This window comes from Hibiscus syriacus, unplaced genomic scaffold, assembly GCF_006381635.1.
Source record: "Hibiscus syriacus cultivar Baekdansim isolate YM2019G1 unplaced genomic scaffold, ASM638163v2 tig00005566_pilon, whole genome shotgun sequence".
NCBI classification, from domain to species: Eukaryota; Viridiplantae; Streptophyta; class Magnoliopsida; order Malvales; family Malvaceae; genus Hibiscus; species Hibiscus syriacus.
Genome location: NW_024062061.1, coordinates 120794 through 139711, shown reverse-complemented (window position 1 = coordinate 139711; position 18918 = coordinate 120794). Strand labels below are relative to the sequence as shown.

General features: G+C 35.4%; 2 protein-coding genes and 1 pseudogene across 2 annotated transcripts; 2 read left to right on the top strand and 1 right to left on the bottom strand.

Moving 5' to 3' along the window:
• Positions 1-5477: 5477 nt before the first annotated feature.
• On the top strand, positions 5478-6691 carry LOC120199810 (probable L-type lectin-domain containing receptor kinase S.7). The gene has a single exon (XM_039200815.1). The coding sequence runs from the start codon at positions 5627-5629 to the stop codon at positions 6614-6616; it is 990 nt and encodes a 329-aa protein (XP_039056746.1). The 5' UTR covers positions 5478-5626; the 3' UTR covers positions 6617-6691.
• A 1048-nt stretch (positions 6692-7739) lies between these two features.
• Positions 7740-9424, bottom strand: LOC120199817 (tubulin beta-2 chain-like). Its single transcript, XM_039200818.1, has 3 exons — positions 8992-9424; positions 8638-8907; positions 7740-8546 (listed from the first exon to the last, which is right to left on the bottom strand). The coding sequence occupies exons 1-3, from the start codon at positions 9383-9385 to the stop codon at positions 7873-7875; spliced, it is 1338 nt and encodes a 445-aa protein (XP_039056749.1). The 5' UTR covers positions 9386-9424; the 3' UTR covers positions 7740-7872.
• A 1014-nt stretch (positions 9425-10438) lies between these two features.
• On the top strand, positions 10439-18387 carry LOC120199816 (annotated as a pseudogene).
• Positions 18388-18918: the final 531 nt, after the last annotated feature.

The window sequence follows — 18918 nt, the reverse complement described above, 5'->3', positions numbered from 1 at the left end:
AATCGCGTTGCGACTCTCTCAATCGCATTGCGATTCTATAAATCGCATTGCGATTCAATCAATCGCATTGCGATTTTCTTCTAAATCGCGTTGCGAACTTGGAAGCTCGCGTTGCGATTTTCTTTTGACCGTTGCGATTTTCTTTTTAACGTTGCGATTTTCTAAATCGCGTTGCGATTTTGATATCGCGTTGCGATTTTATTGGTCATTTTGGCAAATCCAAAAAAAAATGGTTAAAATCGTATATTATAAGGTATTTTTGGTCACTGAGGCGATTTTCTCTTTTTAAAATATCATGATATTAATTATTTTTTACTTTTGGTACCTAAAGATTTTTTCGTTAAAAATAAGTATCTAATGATTTCAACGTTACACTTTGATGTATATGTATCGTAACGGTCATTAAATTGGACTGTTATATGACACATGTCACGCATATAAAACTTTAGGAAAAAAACTTAAAAATTGATATTATAATTAAAAAAAACTCCAAAATTCTACCAATGAATAAAACTCCAAAATTCTACTATCGATCGACTATAGTCGATTTGTGGTCGTCAGCGTTGACATCATCAGAACCATCTCATTGTCGTGACCAAAATTCAATTCCCACTCACCATGAAAACATCGCGAAGGGTCGTTCATTTTCTATGTTTTCCTTTATTGTTTTCTAATGATTTTACAATTACAATTGGTTGTACCTTATACGGCTGCCACTATTGAGTTCTTCGTCCTGCTTCGAACAAAGTTCAATTGCTAGTGAACCTTCACCGTCAGAGGTGGGGGATGAGAGGGAGAGGGACGACGCGAAGTTTATTTTTTTAAATAATATTTTTGTTATTAAAAAATAAAAAAAAACAAATGTATGCACCTAAAAGTATAACATAGAAAATCTTAGATGCCTATTTTTAAAGAAAAGTTCTTTAAGCATCAACAGTAAATTTGAGGTATATTTTATGCACCTAAAAGTGTATATTTTTAAAATATATACTTTTAAAATTTTTATGCGTGATGTGTGTCAAATAATGGTCAAATTTAATAATTATTATGATTTAAATATCTAAAAATATAAGGTTATAAGCTTGACAACATGAAAAGATAAAAAAAAATGGTCCACTGTTATGTTATATCATTTAACCGGAAATATTATTAAGTAAAATAATAAATTATGTAGCGTTTATATAATGTAATATGTAGCGCTTATATAATAAAATAGGTTAATTACTGAAAACATTATCAAACACAATAACATATTAGGTTGCGTTTATATAATGTAATAGGTAGCGCTGATATAATAAAATAGGTTAATTACTGAAAATATTATCAAGCACAATAACATATTAGGTAGCGCTTATATAATGCAATATGCAGCGCTTATATTAACTTATTCTATCATAAAACCGGTATATTTATATCGGTAACATTACAAATTTACCTATTACATTATAATTATCGGTTTCGATGTTTTTGGGATCAATACAATTTTAAATGTATCGACACTTTATGCGTGCACCTCGTTGGACATTCATTCTGGAAAAAAGTATCTACACAAACTTAAAACGTGTCGATACATTATGTAGACTTATTTTCTCATAAAACCGATATATTTCTACCAGGTACATTGTAAATTTACCTATTACATTGTAATTATCGGTTTCGAATTTTTGGGATCAATACTTTTAATAAATGTATCGACACTTTATGTGTGCACCTCGTTGGACATTCTTTCTGGAAAAAAGTATCGACACAAACTTAAAATGTGTCGATACATTATGCATATCTATTTTCTCATAAAACCGATATATTTCTACCGAGTACATTGTAAATTTACCTATTACATTGTAATTATCGGTTTCGATGTTTTTGGGATCGATACTTTTAATAAATGTATCGACACTTTATGCGTGCACCTCATTTGGCATTCATTCTGGACAAAATGTATCGACACTTTTTAAATTTGTGTCGATACATTATGTAGACATATTCTCTCATAAAACCGGTATATTTATATTGGTTACATTGTAAATTTACCTATTACATTATAATTATCGGTTTCGATGTAACATATGTGTCGATACTTTTAGAAAATATATCGACACATATGTTTAATTATTCTCTCATTATAATATAATTAATGATATATTATTCTTATTATAATAAATAATAAATATAATTTATAATAATTTTATTTTAATAAAATATAATAATCATAGTTTTTTATTTATAAAATTATAGATATAATATTTTAATAATAATATTGACATAAATAATATTAAATAAATTATTCTAATATTTTAAAAATAATATTATTATTTTGTTAATAAATAATATTATTTTATTGTATTTGATGTTTATAATTATATTATAATTATGATTATTTTTCATCACTTCATTATTATTATTTTTTAAAATTATATTATAATTATATATAATTTTTTTATTTTTTTATTTGAAAGCTAATATCGAAATAGAAATACCGTGTCATTTTTTTCATTAGTTATATTTTGGCAACTTACAAACTAAAAAATTAAAATTAATTTGTATAATTTATTTTTACTAATTTTATCATTAAAAAGTCTAATTTTACCGGTTTTGTTATTGTTAGGCATAACAAAACCGATAAAAATTACCTAAAACATTATTATTTCTACCTAAAACATAAACATTTCGGGTAAAATGCCCAACAATAACAAAACCGGTAAAAAAATAACAAAACGAGTAGCGCTTTACCTATTTTGTTAAAATAATGATATTTTCGGCGATTTTTACATATTTTGTTATTGTTGTATACCGGTTACATTGTAAATTTACCTATTACATTATAATTATAACATATGTGTCGATACTTTTAGAAAATATATCGACACATATGTTTAACTATTCTCTCATTATAATATAATTAATGATATATTATTCTTATTATAGAAAATAAAAAATATAGTTTATAATAATTTTATTTTAATAAAATATAATAATCATAATTTTTTATTTATAAAATTATAGATATAATATTTTAATAATAATATTTACATAAATAATATTAAATAAATTATTCTAATATTTTAAAAATAATATTATTATTTTGTTAATAAATAATATTGTTTTATTGTATTTGATGTTTATAGGCGTTATTACTGTTTTTCTTTTAAATTCTAAAAGTGTCGATACTTATTTAAATGGAATCGATAATTTCAATATATCTGGTAGGTAGTTTAATGTAATAGGTATCGCCTATTTTTTTTACCGTTTACATTATTATACTTGATAATGTTTACAGTAAATAATCGGTTATATTATCATTGATAATATTTTAGGCATTTACCTAATATATTGTAATAACAAATTAAATAATTAACCTATTTTATTATATAAGTGTTACCTATTATGTTATATAAGCGCTATCTAATATGTTATTGTGCTTGATAATGTTTCCAGTAATTAACTTATTTTATTATATAAGCGCTACCTATTACATTATATAAGCTCTACCTAATATGTTATTGTGTTTGATAATGTTTCTAGTAATTAACCTATTTTATTATATAAGCACTACATATTACATTATATAAGCGCTACCTATACATTATATAAGAAGTACATAATATGTTATTGTGCTTGGTAATGTTTCCAGTAATTAACCTATTTTATTATATAATCGCTACCTATTACATTATATAAGCGATACCTATTACATCATATTTTTACATGTTATATTGTAAAGTATCGATCATTTTTATAAAAAAAAGATCAATATATTCAACATATCAGGTAACATTATAATAAAACCAGTAAAATTTACTTGATATATTGAAAGTATATATACTTTTTATAAAAATGTATCGATACTTTGTTGAAAGTTATGTAATTTATGTTTCAAAAATTTTTAATATTACTTCATGTTTTCCACCTACAATATTAATTTAATAATTTCATTTACACAAAAAATTATTTGATTGTTTTAATATTTTATAAAATATTATCTAGAATTTAAATTTAACAATTTAAACCAAAGATAATAATAAATACGTAATATATATGTTTATTATTTTTAATTTAATAATAATATATACTATAACATAAAAATAAACTATTAGTCGTGTATAATTACTAAATTAATATCTTAAAATTCATTAAAAAATAACTTTAAATTAATGTTTTCCACAATGAAATAAGTATGGACAATTATATATATGTATCGATACTTATCGATAACCAAAGTTTATCGGTTATCAAATTTTTTGATAATTTTTCATGTTTTCTACCTAAAACATTATTAGTCTGTCAATATAATAGATAAACTAAATCAAATTTATTAAATATCTTTTAATATATTCGATAATATCATATATTAATAATATATTAGTCGTATTTTCTGAGATAATCCCACCGTAATTCTGGGTTCCATAATTTCAAATATATATTTTTTACCTGGCAACATGAAAAGATAAGAAAAAAAATGGTGGGTTTATCGATGCCTGACTGACCCTTCGAACATTGTAAGATGGTCCATCAAGAGAAGAACCATCCCTTTCTTTTTTAAAATAATCAAAATAAAGTAATTTCTTTGCATCTTTTACAACAGAAAAGGAATTGAAATTGGATGATTTTGCTTGGAATTGAAAAAGACTAGACAGTGGAAACACTTATCCCTTTTGCTGTTCCTATCAAAGGTTTTTCTTTGATAATTTGCAAAGTTACCCACATTTTGTTTTTTTTTGTAAGGATAAAAGTACATTAAATGTCATGGAATTGAGTTGATGGTTAATTTTTTTAAAATCATAAAATAATAATTCAATTTATCAATTTTTTAGACATATTATAATATCTTATTAACTATTTTATAACAATCACATAAATTTAATGATCTTTTTATAAATTTTAAAAAATTAATAACTAAAATGAACATTTAAATATAATTTAATAATGTTTAATCAGGAAGGTTCTAACCGAGTCAAGTCGATTTTTTAAGAATGGAATCGGGTGGGGTTACCTTCAGGCTTAGGATAAAATAAACTGGATCTGACATAATATTATGATTATCACTTATATATTTATAAATAATTATAATATTATTTATTTCTGTTTTAATTTTTAAAAATTATATTCTTGTTTTACCTTATAAAGATGATATATATTTTAGGTCGGACCAAGTCGTTACTATGCTTGTAACTTAAATTGGAAATGGGTACTGGTTAAGGATGTAATTATTAAGAAGTAACATATGTATTGCACTAACTACTTTATTATAAACAAAATTCAGATTTCATCATGTAGTAAAACTTTTTGGATTTTGATCTAAGCTAAAATTTTGGGTCCATAGATAAAACTGTGAATAGACAAAAGATAAAGTACAATCTGATAATTAAGAAGAAGTACAAGTGCAAAACTGAAAAATGTCCATTATAATATTCCCTCAGTTAGCAGCCACTGACACTGAGCGACAAATGAACAGAAGTTGAAGAAACGAGTAAAGTATGTATTTATTTTTCACAACCAACCCCCCTTTGTTCATCACTTTCTTTTCTCTGCTCCTTCACCCACAACCCTAAAGTATAGTAAAAAGAAATCTAGTTGTAGAACAAATCATCATCCAGATTTAGCTCTAAGCCTTAAACCCACTTCAGCAATGGCCACAATCTCCATTTCCAAGTACTTCACAGTTCTTATCTTTTTCCACTTTAAAGTCTTGGCTTTAGAACAAATTTCCTCATTTTCCTTCAATAATTTTGGTAAAGATCCAAACTTTGAGTCTACTATTGCTTTATATGGGGATGCTCATGTTGCTAATGGTGGCTCAGTGATTGAACTCACTAACTCGGTGAAATGGAGTGCTGGGAGAGCCATGTATAAGAAACCCATCAAGCTTTTTGAAGGTAAAGCCAGGAACTTTGCTTCTTTTTCAAACTACTTTTCTTTCTCAATGTCCCATGAGAATGGTAATGGCTTGGCTTTTGTTATGGTTCATAGGACTTTTGATGTTAATGTATTGAACAATAGTTCGTTTGGGGTTTCTTTTAATGGAAGCCATGTAGGGATCGATGTGGGTAGTCTTGTATCAGTTAAAGTGAGAAATTTATCGTCTGTCAATGTGGTGTTAAACCATGGAGAAAAATTACATTTTTGGATTGATTATGAGGCAACTTCAAATAGACTAGAGATTAGGTTGAGTCAATCTAGTACCAGGCCTAATGGTCCATTGTTTTCACACTCGATCGACTTGTCTAAACTGTGGAACGATGAGGAAGTGTTTGTCGGCTTAAGCTCTTCAAATGGGAACTCAAAACAAACAAGCTTTATTCACTCTTGGAGCTTTAAGCTTAGGCAGGTTCCAAATTGGATGCATTCTCAACCACTTGATCCTGAGGCTATTTCAAATAACAGCAAGCTTTTAACAACGTCACACAAGCGCAGCAGTTGTTTTTGGGAAGTGGTTGCTATGTTCATCTTTGGTTGTGTTTGTGGTATGTCGACAGCTTCTTGCCTGGTATACCTACGGACCGTCCTTGGTGGTAGGCGTCCGGTAGTGCCTGAAGAGTGCAGTGTGCACCCTGTGGATTTTGAGTACAAGAAAGTCGAATTAGTAGTCGAGAAAGTTGTCAAAGATGACAAGAAATAGATGATTTATGTTGTAAAACGATGGTTTTCTTTTGTTATTGTAGTTGCAGGTTTCATGTGTGCTTTGTAGTTTGTTACTGATGACCAATTGTGAAATATGTAGCTCTTTGTTACATAGTGTTTAATGATTGAAGCATTGAGATTTAACATACTGCAATGTTGCTTGTTGTAACCTTAATTGCAAATGCATGTTTTTTAGCAAGTTCTGTAAGAAATCTATAACTGTGACCTGAATTGAGGATAATATACATGCAGAAGACTGTAGTGTGCACTCTTTGGAATTGGAATATGCATATTTCTCGTAATTGTGGTTGCTGGTTGTGTGATTGTAGCTGATGACTAATTGTGAAGAACGTGGCTCTTTGTAACATAGTGTTCATTAGGATTGAACACTTGATTGAGTTTTGTCAAAAAAAAAATTGAGTTTTTCGAGTTGATGAATCCTATTTTATAACTTAAATTTTATTTGAAACTTTTTTTAGTCTAGTCGAGTTGAATTTATGAAACTCAAGTCAAGGTGAGTTGTTCGAGTTGTTTAAATTTAATTGTAAATATTTATTATGTTATTGTATTATTTGATTCCAGTAACGGTTTCTATAATCATATACATTATCCAAAAATATTTTTCCATGTGATATACGTATGTCATGCAAAGTTAAGGGATTTGACTTAAATTTGAAAATTAATCCACGAATTACTAAATATTTTGAGTTATTCATTTCTTATAACTTGATTTGGATTTGAATTTTTTTTCTAGTCGATTCAAATGTTTTAACATCTAGTCAAATCGAGTTAAAAAATTTAATTTTTTAACTCGAGTCGAATTTTACTCGCCCCAAACATTCACAGGGAACGGGTGAGATTTATCTTAAATATGGATTGCAATGTTACTTGTAACCTTAATTGTACGTTGCACTATTCTTGAGCAAACTGTGGAAGAAAAGTAGATAACTGTGCCTGAACAAGATATGTGTAGCCTTGGGGTTTGTTTATGCTTCGTTTCGCTGTGAGTTCGTGAAATTTGCAGAACCGAGTACATGTAGGCTCCATGTTTTAGCACATTTTATGATGGACTGGGATGTATGGCATTGGCACTTGAAGTTCGAATATTGAAAATAATATAGTTGGAATAATTAATATTGAAATTTAACATTCATATAGGCATAAATAAACATGTCCAGCTTAATCTATTCTTTTGCCAGAGACCGGCAATTGGTTGTTTTTTTCGCATTGTTTTACATTGGCTGAAGAACCGAATCATTCATCGTCATACTCCTCTTCCTCCTCGTACTCTTCCTCATCATCGGCGGTTGCATCTTGGTACTGCTGGTACTCAGAGACCAGATCATTCATGTTGCTTTCAGCCTCTGTGAATTCCATCTCGTCCATACCTTCACCTGTGTACCAGTGCAAGAAAGCCTTTCTCCTGAACATAGCCGTGAACTGCTCGCTCACGCGCCTGAACATTTCCTGAATCGAAGTCGAGTTCCCGATGAACGTAGATGCCATTTTCAACCCATTTGGAGGGATATCACAGACTGTCGACTTGACATTGTTTGGGATCCATTCCACAAAGTAGGATGAATTCTTGTTCTGGACATTGAGCATCTGTTCATCAACTTCCTTTGTGCTCATTTTGCCCCTGAACATGGCTGATGCAGTAAGGTACCTTCCGTGGCGCGGATCGGCAGCGCACATCATGTTCTTGGCATCCCACATTTGTTGGGTCAGCTCAGGCACGGTTAAGGTTCGGTACTGCTGTGATCCGCGAGAGGTAAGAGGTGCAAACCCAACCATGAAGAAGTGAAGCCTAGGAAACGGAATGAGATTCACAGCGAGCTTCCGAAGATCCGAGTTTAGCTGACCGGGAAACCTCAAACAACATGTTACCCCGGACATTGTAGCAGATATCAAATGGTTCAGGTCTCCAACTGCACCAACGAGGATATCGAAACAAATCATTAGCCAAATTGAAATGAAAGATTTAATGGAACTCAGAGAGGAAAACTAGGATGTGCTCACAGCTTGGAGTGGTGAGTTTGAGGGTACGGAAGCAAATGTCGTAGAGAGCTTCGTTGTCGAGGACCATGCACTCATCCGCATTTTCGACGAGCTGATGTACCGATAAAGTAGCATTGTAAGGTTCAACCACCGTATCGGATACCTTGGGAGATGGAAAAACCGAGAAAGTAAGCATCATCCTGTCCGGATATTCCTCTCTGATCTTCGAGATCAAAAGGGTTCCCATACCAGATCCCGTTCCACCTCCTAGCGAGTGGCAAACCTGAAAACCTGTAATAATCCCAACATAAAGTAAGAAAACGTATGGGAAAAGAACAAAAAAGGGAAAAAGGGGAAGAAAAGAAAAGATCTTACCCTGCAAGCAGTCACAGTTTTCAGCTTCTTTTCGGACAACATCAAGAACAGAATCGATGAGTTCGGCACCTTCGGTGTAATGGCCTTTAGCCCAGTTGTTTCCCGCACCAGATTGGCCGAAGACAAAGTTGTCTGGTCTGAAAATCTGACCATAAGGGCCAGACCTGAGACTATCCATGGTACCAGGTTCAAGATCCATGAGGACAGCCCTGGGAACATACCTCCCACAACTTGCTTCATTGTAATAAACATTGATCCTCTCAAGTTGAAGATCAGAGTCCCCTTGGTACTTCCCGTTCGAGTCGATGCCGTGTTCGGCACAGACCACTTCCCAGAACTTGGCACCGATTTGGTTGCCGCATTGGCCTCCCTGGATGTGAAGGATTTCACGCATTTTTTTTTCGGATTAAAAAGAAAGAAACGAGTGAATGAAGAAAATGAGAGGGTTAGAGAAGAAGGTGGGGACGTAGGGAGCTTTATAGAAAAAGATAATGGGGTTAAACGGTAAGAAAATTGTGGGTTTACTTTTTGAATTTTGAATGACGAAGCGGGAGGAAGATCCTTCCTTTTTTAATCATCTTTTGGAAAGTAATAAAGTGACGGTCAGAATCAATTTCAATAATCAAAATGAGACAAATAGCTGGATTGCATTGGATTACATATTTGAACCAACCAAAAACAGATTACATATGGTGTCATGATGTAGAATTAGAACCAAGTGTTCACATGGTAGCCAGCCAAGCCCAGGTGCAACAAACACATGGAAACCAAGCATATTTCCAGTACAGCTTCATCAGTGCACAATGTGAAGCATGAAACTCTAATACTCCACAGAAACTGCAGATCAATGATCCGTCCAAGTCAACTTCCGGTTAGAAAGATCGAAATAGGGTTCTCCTCGACATGCAACGGCACATGGTTCGGTAATCTCAACCGAGATGAGATGCACCGGATTGTGTTCCCGTCATTTCCTTTCTGGCATTGCGTTAGTGCATACTTGCACCAATTCTCTATCTGGTGCAAAAGTTCACTTTTCGTAACAAGTTCTGCAAAAATTGAGCCGTATGATTCTTTCATAAAACTAATGAACAAGCACCAGAATTATACTATCATGATTCGTGAATAGATTGAACAGCATCAGAGCAAAAGATATATAGTTCATATTCGTTTCCAGATGTAAATAAAATTTCTCATATTTACTCCTGAAATTAGCTTGACTTAGAGTTATCAGATACGAGGACAACAAAGAATCAAAATAGAGTTAAAAGATGGGACTTTCTCTCACCTGATACAAGAATGTTGCAAAACGACAGCTGATTTCAGTTCGATGTAGGGATAAAAATTCGATTGAATCGAATTTTGTTCACCAATATTCAGAAAAGGACAATACTTTTGATCTAACGGATAAGATAGTCCTTGCCTACGCATCCATGGAGCAGGTTTTATTACATGACCCGAAAACTAAGACCCAAAAAAAACCGACCTGATAAAATTTATCAGTTCAAGGACAAGGGAAAAAACCTCATGGATAAACCCTACACCATTTGAAACAGAAACAATGGCATCACTTCTTCAACTTCCTCACTCTTTCTCACCGTTCTTGAATTCTCCGAACCCAAGAATTCAGTTCCTAAAATCTTCCAAGTTCGTAGCTTTACTAAGAGCATCGGCTGAAACGAACGGAGCCATTGAAACCCCAAAACCAGCTGGTCGAGGCAGGAAAAAGAAACCAACTTCATCTTCCCCAGAAAATCCAACGGAGAAGAAAACAGAAGGCGGGAGAAAAGCCCAGGTTGAAAATAGCTCGAATGAGGGAGGAGAGGAGGAACTATGGGATTTCGACGATGGCATGGATTTTCCGTACGAGGAACCTCTTTTGATCTGCTGCTTTGGCACTGCACAAAAGGAGTTTATACCCACGGTTCGAGTGAACGAAGAACCGATGGAACCGATGCACCCGGATAAATACTCCACCTGGAAAATGCTGCAATGGGATCCACCGGAGTTCGGGAGAGCACCAGGTGGACCACCATCCAACGTGGCGATATCCCACGTTAGGCTCGGAGGGAGAGCTGCGTTTATGGGAAAAGTTGGGGATGATGACTTCGGCGATGAGCTTGTTCTGATGATGAATAAAGAGAAAGTGCAAACCAGAGGTGTTAAGTTTGATCAGAATTTAAAGACTGGGTGTACTTATATGAAGGTTAAGTTTGATGAGAATGGGGAATTGAAGATGGAGACTGTTAAGGAATCTGCTGAGGATTCTCTTCTCAGCTCTGAATTGAATCTTGCTGTTGTCAAAGAGGTAACTTTTAGAACTTCCTCTACATTTGTTCTTGGAACATTTTATGATGGTGTGAAATTGGTTACACTTATATTATCATTGTTGATAATGCTCAATCCCACATGGTGTTGGAAACATTATTTGGAATGATATTTAAGGCTTGACATTTCACTTCCTTGTTGAGTGATAGAAAACAAGGGGGGCTCTCGCGCACCGCCGCCGCCGTCCGTCCGTCTCGTCTCGTCTCGGCTCGGCTCGGCTCTGAGTGCTTTCCGATCAGAAGTACAATACCACCATCAGTCCACTCCGGTTTCGGGTGTACGGAATTCGGAGCGACCGTGTTAACCTCGGGGGACGGTCCGCCTACTGCAGCGATTACACATATCGGGGTGAATTCGTTTCTAAGGCAGTGGTTCTTACCACGACACGGTTTACGAATTTGTTCTTCTTAATTACTGTTTATATTTCAGTCAGTGCTAACGGTGTAGTTTTGCAGTTCATATATCCAATAATTTAGAAACGAATTCCATAAACTGCAATCATGTCGACACCTTTGAGCAAACTCATTCCCGATCTTTCCAAGCTCGATGCACTTGATGAAAAGAACTATAGAAGGTGGTCCCAAAGAATTCTGATATTCTTCGAACAACTTGATCTTGACTACGTGTTGCTCAAGCCACCACCTACCATGCCGTCAACCCCAGCTGCCGGTAATGATGCGGATGTGGTCCTCAATGATGATGCCTTAGCAACTGCCGCCGCCGCTCTCGCTACCTACGAGAAATACGAGAAGGACAACAAGACGGTGCGAGGACATCTGCTCAGCCACATGTCAAATAAACTATTTGATATGTTCCTTAGAGAAAGGAGTGCCAAGTCAATATGGGACACTCTCGACAAGAAGTATGGTGCGGATGATGCGGGGATCAAGAAGTACGTTATCGGCGAATGGCTCAAATTCCAGATGACAGACGACAAGCCAATAATGGATCAAGTCCATGACTATGAGAACTTAGTCGCTGACATCATCACTGAAGGGATGCAAATGTGTGAGGTGCTGCAAGCCAATGTACTCATTGAGAAGCTGCCCGAGTCCTGGTCCGACTACCGCAACTCTCTTAAGCATAAGAAGAGAGACATTTCGCTTGAAGAACTTGTGGGCCATATGAAGATTGAAGAAGCCAACCGTTTAAAAGATAAGCTTACTAATTCTATGAGTAATTTATCTTTTAGAGCTAACTTGGTTGAGTCTAAATTTAAGAAGATCATGAAACATGGGAATCAAGAAAATAAGACGAAACCACAGAAGGCTACCAACTTCAAGAAGTCAGGAAAGGCCAAACCGGAAGGAAAGACGTTCAAGTGTTATGTCTGCGGTTTACCCGGCCACAAAGCTTACCAATGCCAACACCGCTCAGACCGCCAGAATGACAACAAGCAACAGATGCACGTTGTAGAAGAAGATGATGAGATCATTGCTGCGGTGGTCTCAGAAGTTAATCTGGTGGAGAATAGTTCAGAATGGGTAGTTGACACTGGCGCTTCGAAGCATTTCTGCGCAAGGAAGGAGTTTTTCACCGAGTTCGAGAATGGGAACACTGGTGAACGTGTGTACATGGGGAACTCTAGCAGCTCTGAAGTGCTAGGCAAAGGCAAGGTTTTACTCAAGCTGACTTCTGGTAAAACTCTGGCTTTAAATAATGTTATGTATGTACCTGTCTTGCGTAGAAATCTGATAAGTGGTGGGCTTCTGAATAAGGCAGGCATTAAGTTAGTTTTTGAGGCAGATAAACTTGTACTTTCCCGAAATGGTGATTATGTGGGGAAAGGGTTTTTAAGCAATGGTTTATTTGTCATAGAAACTCAATTTAATGAAAATAAAGCTACCACTTCTGCTTATATTGTTGAATCCATTGATATATGGCATGCTAGATTAAGACACATGAATATTCATGCTTTAAAGAAATTAATGAATATGAATAGTCTGCCTAAACTAGACACAACTAGCTTTAACAAATATGAGATTTGTGTAGAAGCTAAGCATACTAGACCTCACTTTAAGACTGTTTCTAATAGAAAGACTGAACTGTTAGAACTTATTCATACTGATCTAGCAGATTTTAGAAACACTGAAAGTAAAGGAGGAAAACACTACTACATAACTTTTGTAGATGATTATTCAAGATATACAAAAGTTTATCTCCTAAGAACTAAAGATGAAGCTGAAAATTTCTTTCTTATTTATAAGGCAGAAGTTGAAAATCAGTTAGATAGGAGAATCAAACGGGTTAGATCTGATAGAGGTGGTGAATATGGATCTAATTTCTTAAAAGATATTTGTGAAAAGAATGGCATAATTCATGAAACATCAGCCCCCTATTTTCCTCAACAGAATGGTATAGCCGAAAGGAAAAATAGAACTTTAAAAGAGATGATGAATTCTTTACTAATAAGTTCTGGGTTATCTGATAACATGTGGGGGGAGGCCATTCTATCGGCAACTCATATCTTGAACCGAGTTCCTCATAAGAAATTAGATTCTACTCCATATGAATTGTGGAAAGGATACGCTCCTAATTTACAATACCTGAAAGTGTGGGGGTGTCTGGCTAAAGTGGGCTTGCCAAACTTTAAGAAGTCCACCATCGGACCTAAAACCGTTGATGTAGTGTTTATAGGGTATGCTGCGAATAGTGCTGCATACAGATTCATGCTTTTACAAGATTATTCTATTTGTGAGTCAAGAGATGCTGTTTTCTTTGAAAATACTTTTCCTTTAAAGGAACCGAGAATAAATATTGAAACACAAATAGAATATATTCCATCAACTTCTTCTAGTAATCCTGCTAGGTCTTCTGAACAAATTGATTTTGAGCCTAGAAGAAGTAAAGGGCAAAGAGTTGAAACATCTTTTGGACCAGACTTTATTACTTCCTTTATTTCTGAGATAAATGATTTAGACTTCATTTCAGATCCTATAGCTCAAAATTTTCTATTAGATGAGGATCCTAAAACTTTTGAAGAAGCTATAAGATCTATCGATGCTAGTTTTTGGAAAAGCGCTGTTAATGATGAACTAGAATCGATAATGTCTAATCATACTTGGGAATTAGTTGACTTGCCTAATGGATTCAAACCAATCTCCAACAAATGGGTATTCCGGAAGAAACTAAGGCCAGATGGTTCGATTCAGCGGTACAAGGCAAGGTTAGTCATCAAAGGGTTCACTCAAAGGTTTGGTTTAGACTACTTTGATACATACTCTCCCGTTACAAAAATCTCAACGATTCGTGCATTATTTGCACTAGCCTCTATTCATAAGTTGCAGGTACATCAAATGGATGTTAAGACTGCTTTCTTGAATGGGGATCTAGATGAGGAGATTTACATGGAGCAGCCACTAGGTTTTGAGGCACCTGGTATGGAAGGCAAAGTCCGTAGACTCAAAAAGTCACTCTATGGACTTAAGCAGGCTCCTAAACAGTGGTATGAGAAATTTCATAAAACTATTCTTAGTTTTGGTTTTGTTGTGAATGGTTCGGATGCTTGTGTGTATTCGAAGATGTTTGAAACTGAATGTGTTATCATAAGCCTTTATGTTGATGACATGTTGATTTTCAGTTCTAACATTGAGTCCATTAACAAAGTTAAAAATTTCTTGTCTACTAAGTTTGAGATGACAGATTTGAGAGAAGTAGATGTAATCTTAGGAGTCAAAGTTACCAAAACTGAGAAGGGATTTTCTTTATGTCAAGCACATTATATAGAGAAAGTGCTAAAGAAATTTGACAGTTTTGATGTCGTCCCTGTTCGAACTCCTTATGACCCTAGCATACATCTAGTTAAGAATAAAGGAAGTAGTGTTTCCCAAACTGAATATGTTAAATTAATCGGAAGCTTAATGTTCTTAATGAACTATACTCGGCCTGATATTGCTTATGTTGTGAGTAGACTAAGTAGATATACTCATAATCCGAGTGGTGAGCACTGGATTGCACTTAAACGCTTACTGAAGTATCTTAAGGGTACTGTGGATTGGAAACTTGAGTTTGTTGGCTTTCCTGCGGTACTGGAAGGATATTGTGATGCCAACTGGGTTTCTGATAATGATGAGGTAAGCTCTATGAGCGGGTATGTTTTTACTTTGGGTGGAGCAACAATCTCGTGGAAATCATCAAAGCAGACTTGTATTGCTCGTTCTACCATGGAGTCAGAGTTTATAGCTCTTGACCTAGCTGGGCAAGAAGCCGAGTGGCTCAGAAACTTGTTAGCAGATATTCCGTTGTGGGGAAGACCGACTCCTCCAGTTTCATTGTTGTGTGATTCACAAGCTGCGATATGTGTGGCTAAGAACCAAGCTTACAATGGTAAGAAAAGACATATTCGCATAAGACATGAATCAGTTAGACACTTGATAAAGAATGGAGTGCTCTCTTTAGAGTATGTGAAGTCGGAAAGGAACCTAGCAGATCCACTTACCAAAGGGTTAAGTCGGAAGCTGGTCCTAGATTCGTCGAGAGGGATGGGTCTAAAGCCCATTGGTTGAGGAATTCATGGTGGATACCCAACTTAGTTATCTAAGTTCCATGTGGTCAAACGAAACCATGGAAAGACTCATAGTGCACATTCCTACTGCCTATCCCTATGATGAATAATGTGCATTCCCAGGATGAGCTTAATTGCTCTTAATAAATTCACAGCCTAGGCTTTGGGTGGTCTTAGTGAGAAAGACTTGATGAATTTACCGATTTTGGCTGAATATCTATTCTTAATAAGTTAATAACCCAGAGTGAGTGGGTAGAAAATGATGAACTTACCGACAGAAAGGTTGGGTTTGTTAAACTCTTAATAAATTCAAATCCAAGTATTTGGATGGTTCTAGTGAGAAGGACTTATTGAATTTACCGATAAATGAGGTTGAATATTTATTCTTAATGACTTCTTAGCCCAGAGTTTGGGTGGTTCATTTATAATGAACTTGAAAAAAGTCACCATACCCTTTGTGAAGTTGAGCTATTATAAAAGCTCTTAAATATTTCATATCCCTTTTTAAAGGGTGGTTTATGTGGAGATAAACTTGATGAAATAACCTATGTAAGTGAGAAGGGTTAGCCGCCTTCTATGAAAAATGTTGGGCCATTTTTCTAGCACACTTACTAGAATCCTGAGGTAAGATGGCCAAATATATACTTTTGTATATATATATCTTACACATCGAGGACTCAGGTGGATGAAGGGGTTAGTTGTGTGTTATGAGTTTACCTTGATCTTAGAAAGTTCCAGACTAGTTTCACTTATCTAAGAGAAGGATTGCTCATCATCACTATGTACTAGTTCCAGATATGTTCACTAGTGCTTAAGCAACTAATCTCGCTATTGCTCTTCTGGAAAGCTTGTTTTCGAGTTTCAGAAGATTTCTTTCGCATTAGCGGGGGAATGTTGGTAATGCTCAATCCCACATAGTGTTGGAAACACTATTGGGAATGGTATTTAAGGCTTGACATTCCACTTCCTTGTTGAGTGATAGAAAACAAGGGGGCTCTTGCGCACCGCCGCCGCCGTCCGTCCGTCTCGTCTCGTCTCGTCTCGTCTCGGCTCGGCTCGGCACGGCACGGCTCGGCTCGGCTCGGCTTGTGGTCGAGGTCGTGGTCGTGGTCGTGGTAATACGTGTCTTCGACACGTCCGCGTGGATACTATCTTTTTAGAGAAAATTCTTGAGGAATTTCTCTTTGAAAGAAACAAATGGAAAATGTGAAAGATATCAACTGATATTTATAGGCTGCTGAGGACTGTTTGAATTTCAAATAATAACAGCTGAATTATTTGTTATCAGAAATTAAACAGTTTATTGCTAAATTAAATTTTATAGATGATTTTAACCCTATTTCTAGCCTATAAATAGAGAGCTATATTCAGCTTCTCAACTTATTCAAAAATATTCACAATTCACTTACAAAGTGTTTTCTAAAGTTCTCTCTGTGAGTTCTCTCTGAGTGCTTTCCGATCAGAAGTACAATACCACCAGCAGTCCACTCCGGTTTCAGGTGTACGGAATTCGGAGCGACCGTGTTAACCTCGGGGGACGGTCCGCCAACTGCAGCGATTACACACATCGGGGCGAATTCGTTTCTAAGGCAGTGGTTCTTACCACGACACGGTTTACGAATTTGTTCTTCTTAATTACTGTTTATATTTCCAGTCAGTGCTAACGGTGTAGTTTTGCAGTTCATATATCCAATAATCATTTCTGTAGTTAGTGTACTTTTATTGTTAATTGATTCTCTTCATGTGGAAACCAGTTTCGTCGAGATGATTGAAGTGGATTATATGGTTGAAATTGAGTTTCTTGATTGAATGTGGATGTTTTGCTATCCAAAATTAATGCAGGCCAGGATTTTCCAGTTCAATTTAGAGGTTTTAACATCTCCTTCCATGGAATCTACACTTTTTAAAGCGATTGCTTGGTCTAAGAAGTTTGGGGGATCGTATTTTTCGGCTTGAATTTACCGTTACCTTTGTGGAGATCGCGTGATGAAACGAGGGAGGTGATCAAGAAAGCCTGGAATAAAGCAGGCATCATTGAGGTTTCAAGGCAAGAGTTGGAGTTTCTACTGGATGAAGAGTATTACGAGAGGAAGATAAACTAAAGGCCTCAATACTATGCTGAAAGTTTCGATCACACCAAGAAACGGCGAGACTACTATCACTATACTCGCGAGGAAATCTCTCCGTTGTGGCATGATGGACTTAAGTTCCTGTTTGTGACTGATGGAACACTTAGAATACATTATTATGCACCTTCATTTGATGGTGTGGTTGTTGGAACAGAGAATGTGCTAATAACACCTTTCACTTGTGACTGAACCGGTTCTGGTGATGCTGTTGTAGCCGGTATTATGAGGAAACTGACCACTTACCCCGCAATGTTTGAGGATGAAGATGTCTTAGAGAGGCGGCTCCGCTTTGCAATTGCAGCGGGAATCATATCGCAGTGGACGATTGGTGGTGTGAGATGTTTTCCTACTGAGAGTGCTGCACAAAATCTAAAAGAACAGGTTTATGTACCTTCAATATGGTAGTTTAGAGGCAGAGAACACTATCAGAAATTTGCTGTTTTTTCTAGTCGATTATGAAGCTTTGTATCCGGTGAATATTGATAAGAACTAAGGCAGAGGCTACATGAAATGTATTTGGCTTAGGTTTGTTGAATTCTTTCCATTCCATCTTAAGTGGCTGCTTCGTGGGCAAGCCTTCTGTACTCGTAGAACTGTAGGTTCTGTAATCAGATGTTCTCCATTTAAGATCCAATATTTATCAGAATGGTTGCATGATTGTTAAGGAAGTGTATGTGTATAGGCACCGGAGAGCGGAGGCTGCCAAACGATAATTACATGTACGGTATTATGTTAACGGTTCCATCTCTTCCTCAGTTGCCAAAGTAGAACGAGTGAAGGCATTCGGGTCGGATACTCTGCAATGAAGATTGTGATGCTAATGCTGCCATAGATTTCTCCTGCAACGATTTAGACAGGCATGTTGGAAGGGTAGTCCATTGCCTTGAGAAATACGGCTGCCTCTCTAGGGGCCATTGGTGATCAGAAATCCTCCTTGACTTCGCCGATCTCCACTGTCTATCTCTTTCT

Coding starts and splice junctions, on each gene's coding strand:
- LOC120199817 (XM_039200818.1), bottom strand. CDS start 9,385: ATGCGTGAAATCCTTCACATCCAGGGAGGCCAATGCGGCAACCAAATC. Junction 8,908..8,991: donor AAACTGTGACTGCTTGCAGG/GTAAGATCTTTT, acceptor GGATTATTACAG/GTTTTCAGGTTTGCCACTCG. Junction 8,547..8,637: donor CAAACTCACCACTCCAAGCT/GTGAGCACATCC, acceptor TCGTTGGTGCAG/TTGGAGACCTGAACCATTTG.
- LOC120199810 (XM_039200815.1), top strand. CDS start 5,627: ATGGCCACAATCTCCATTTCCAAGTACTTCACAGTTCTTATCTTTTTC.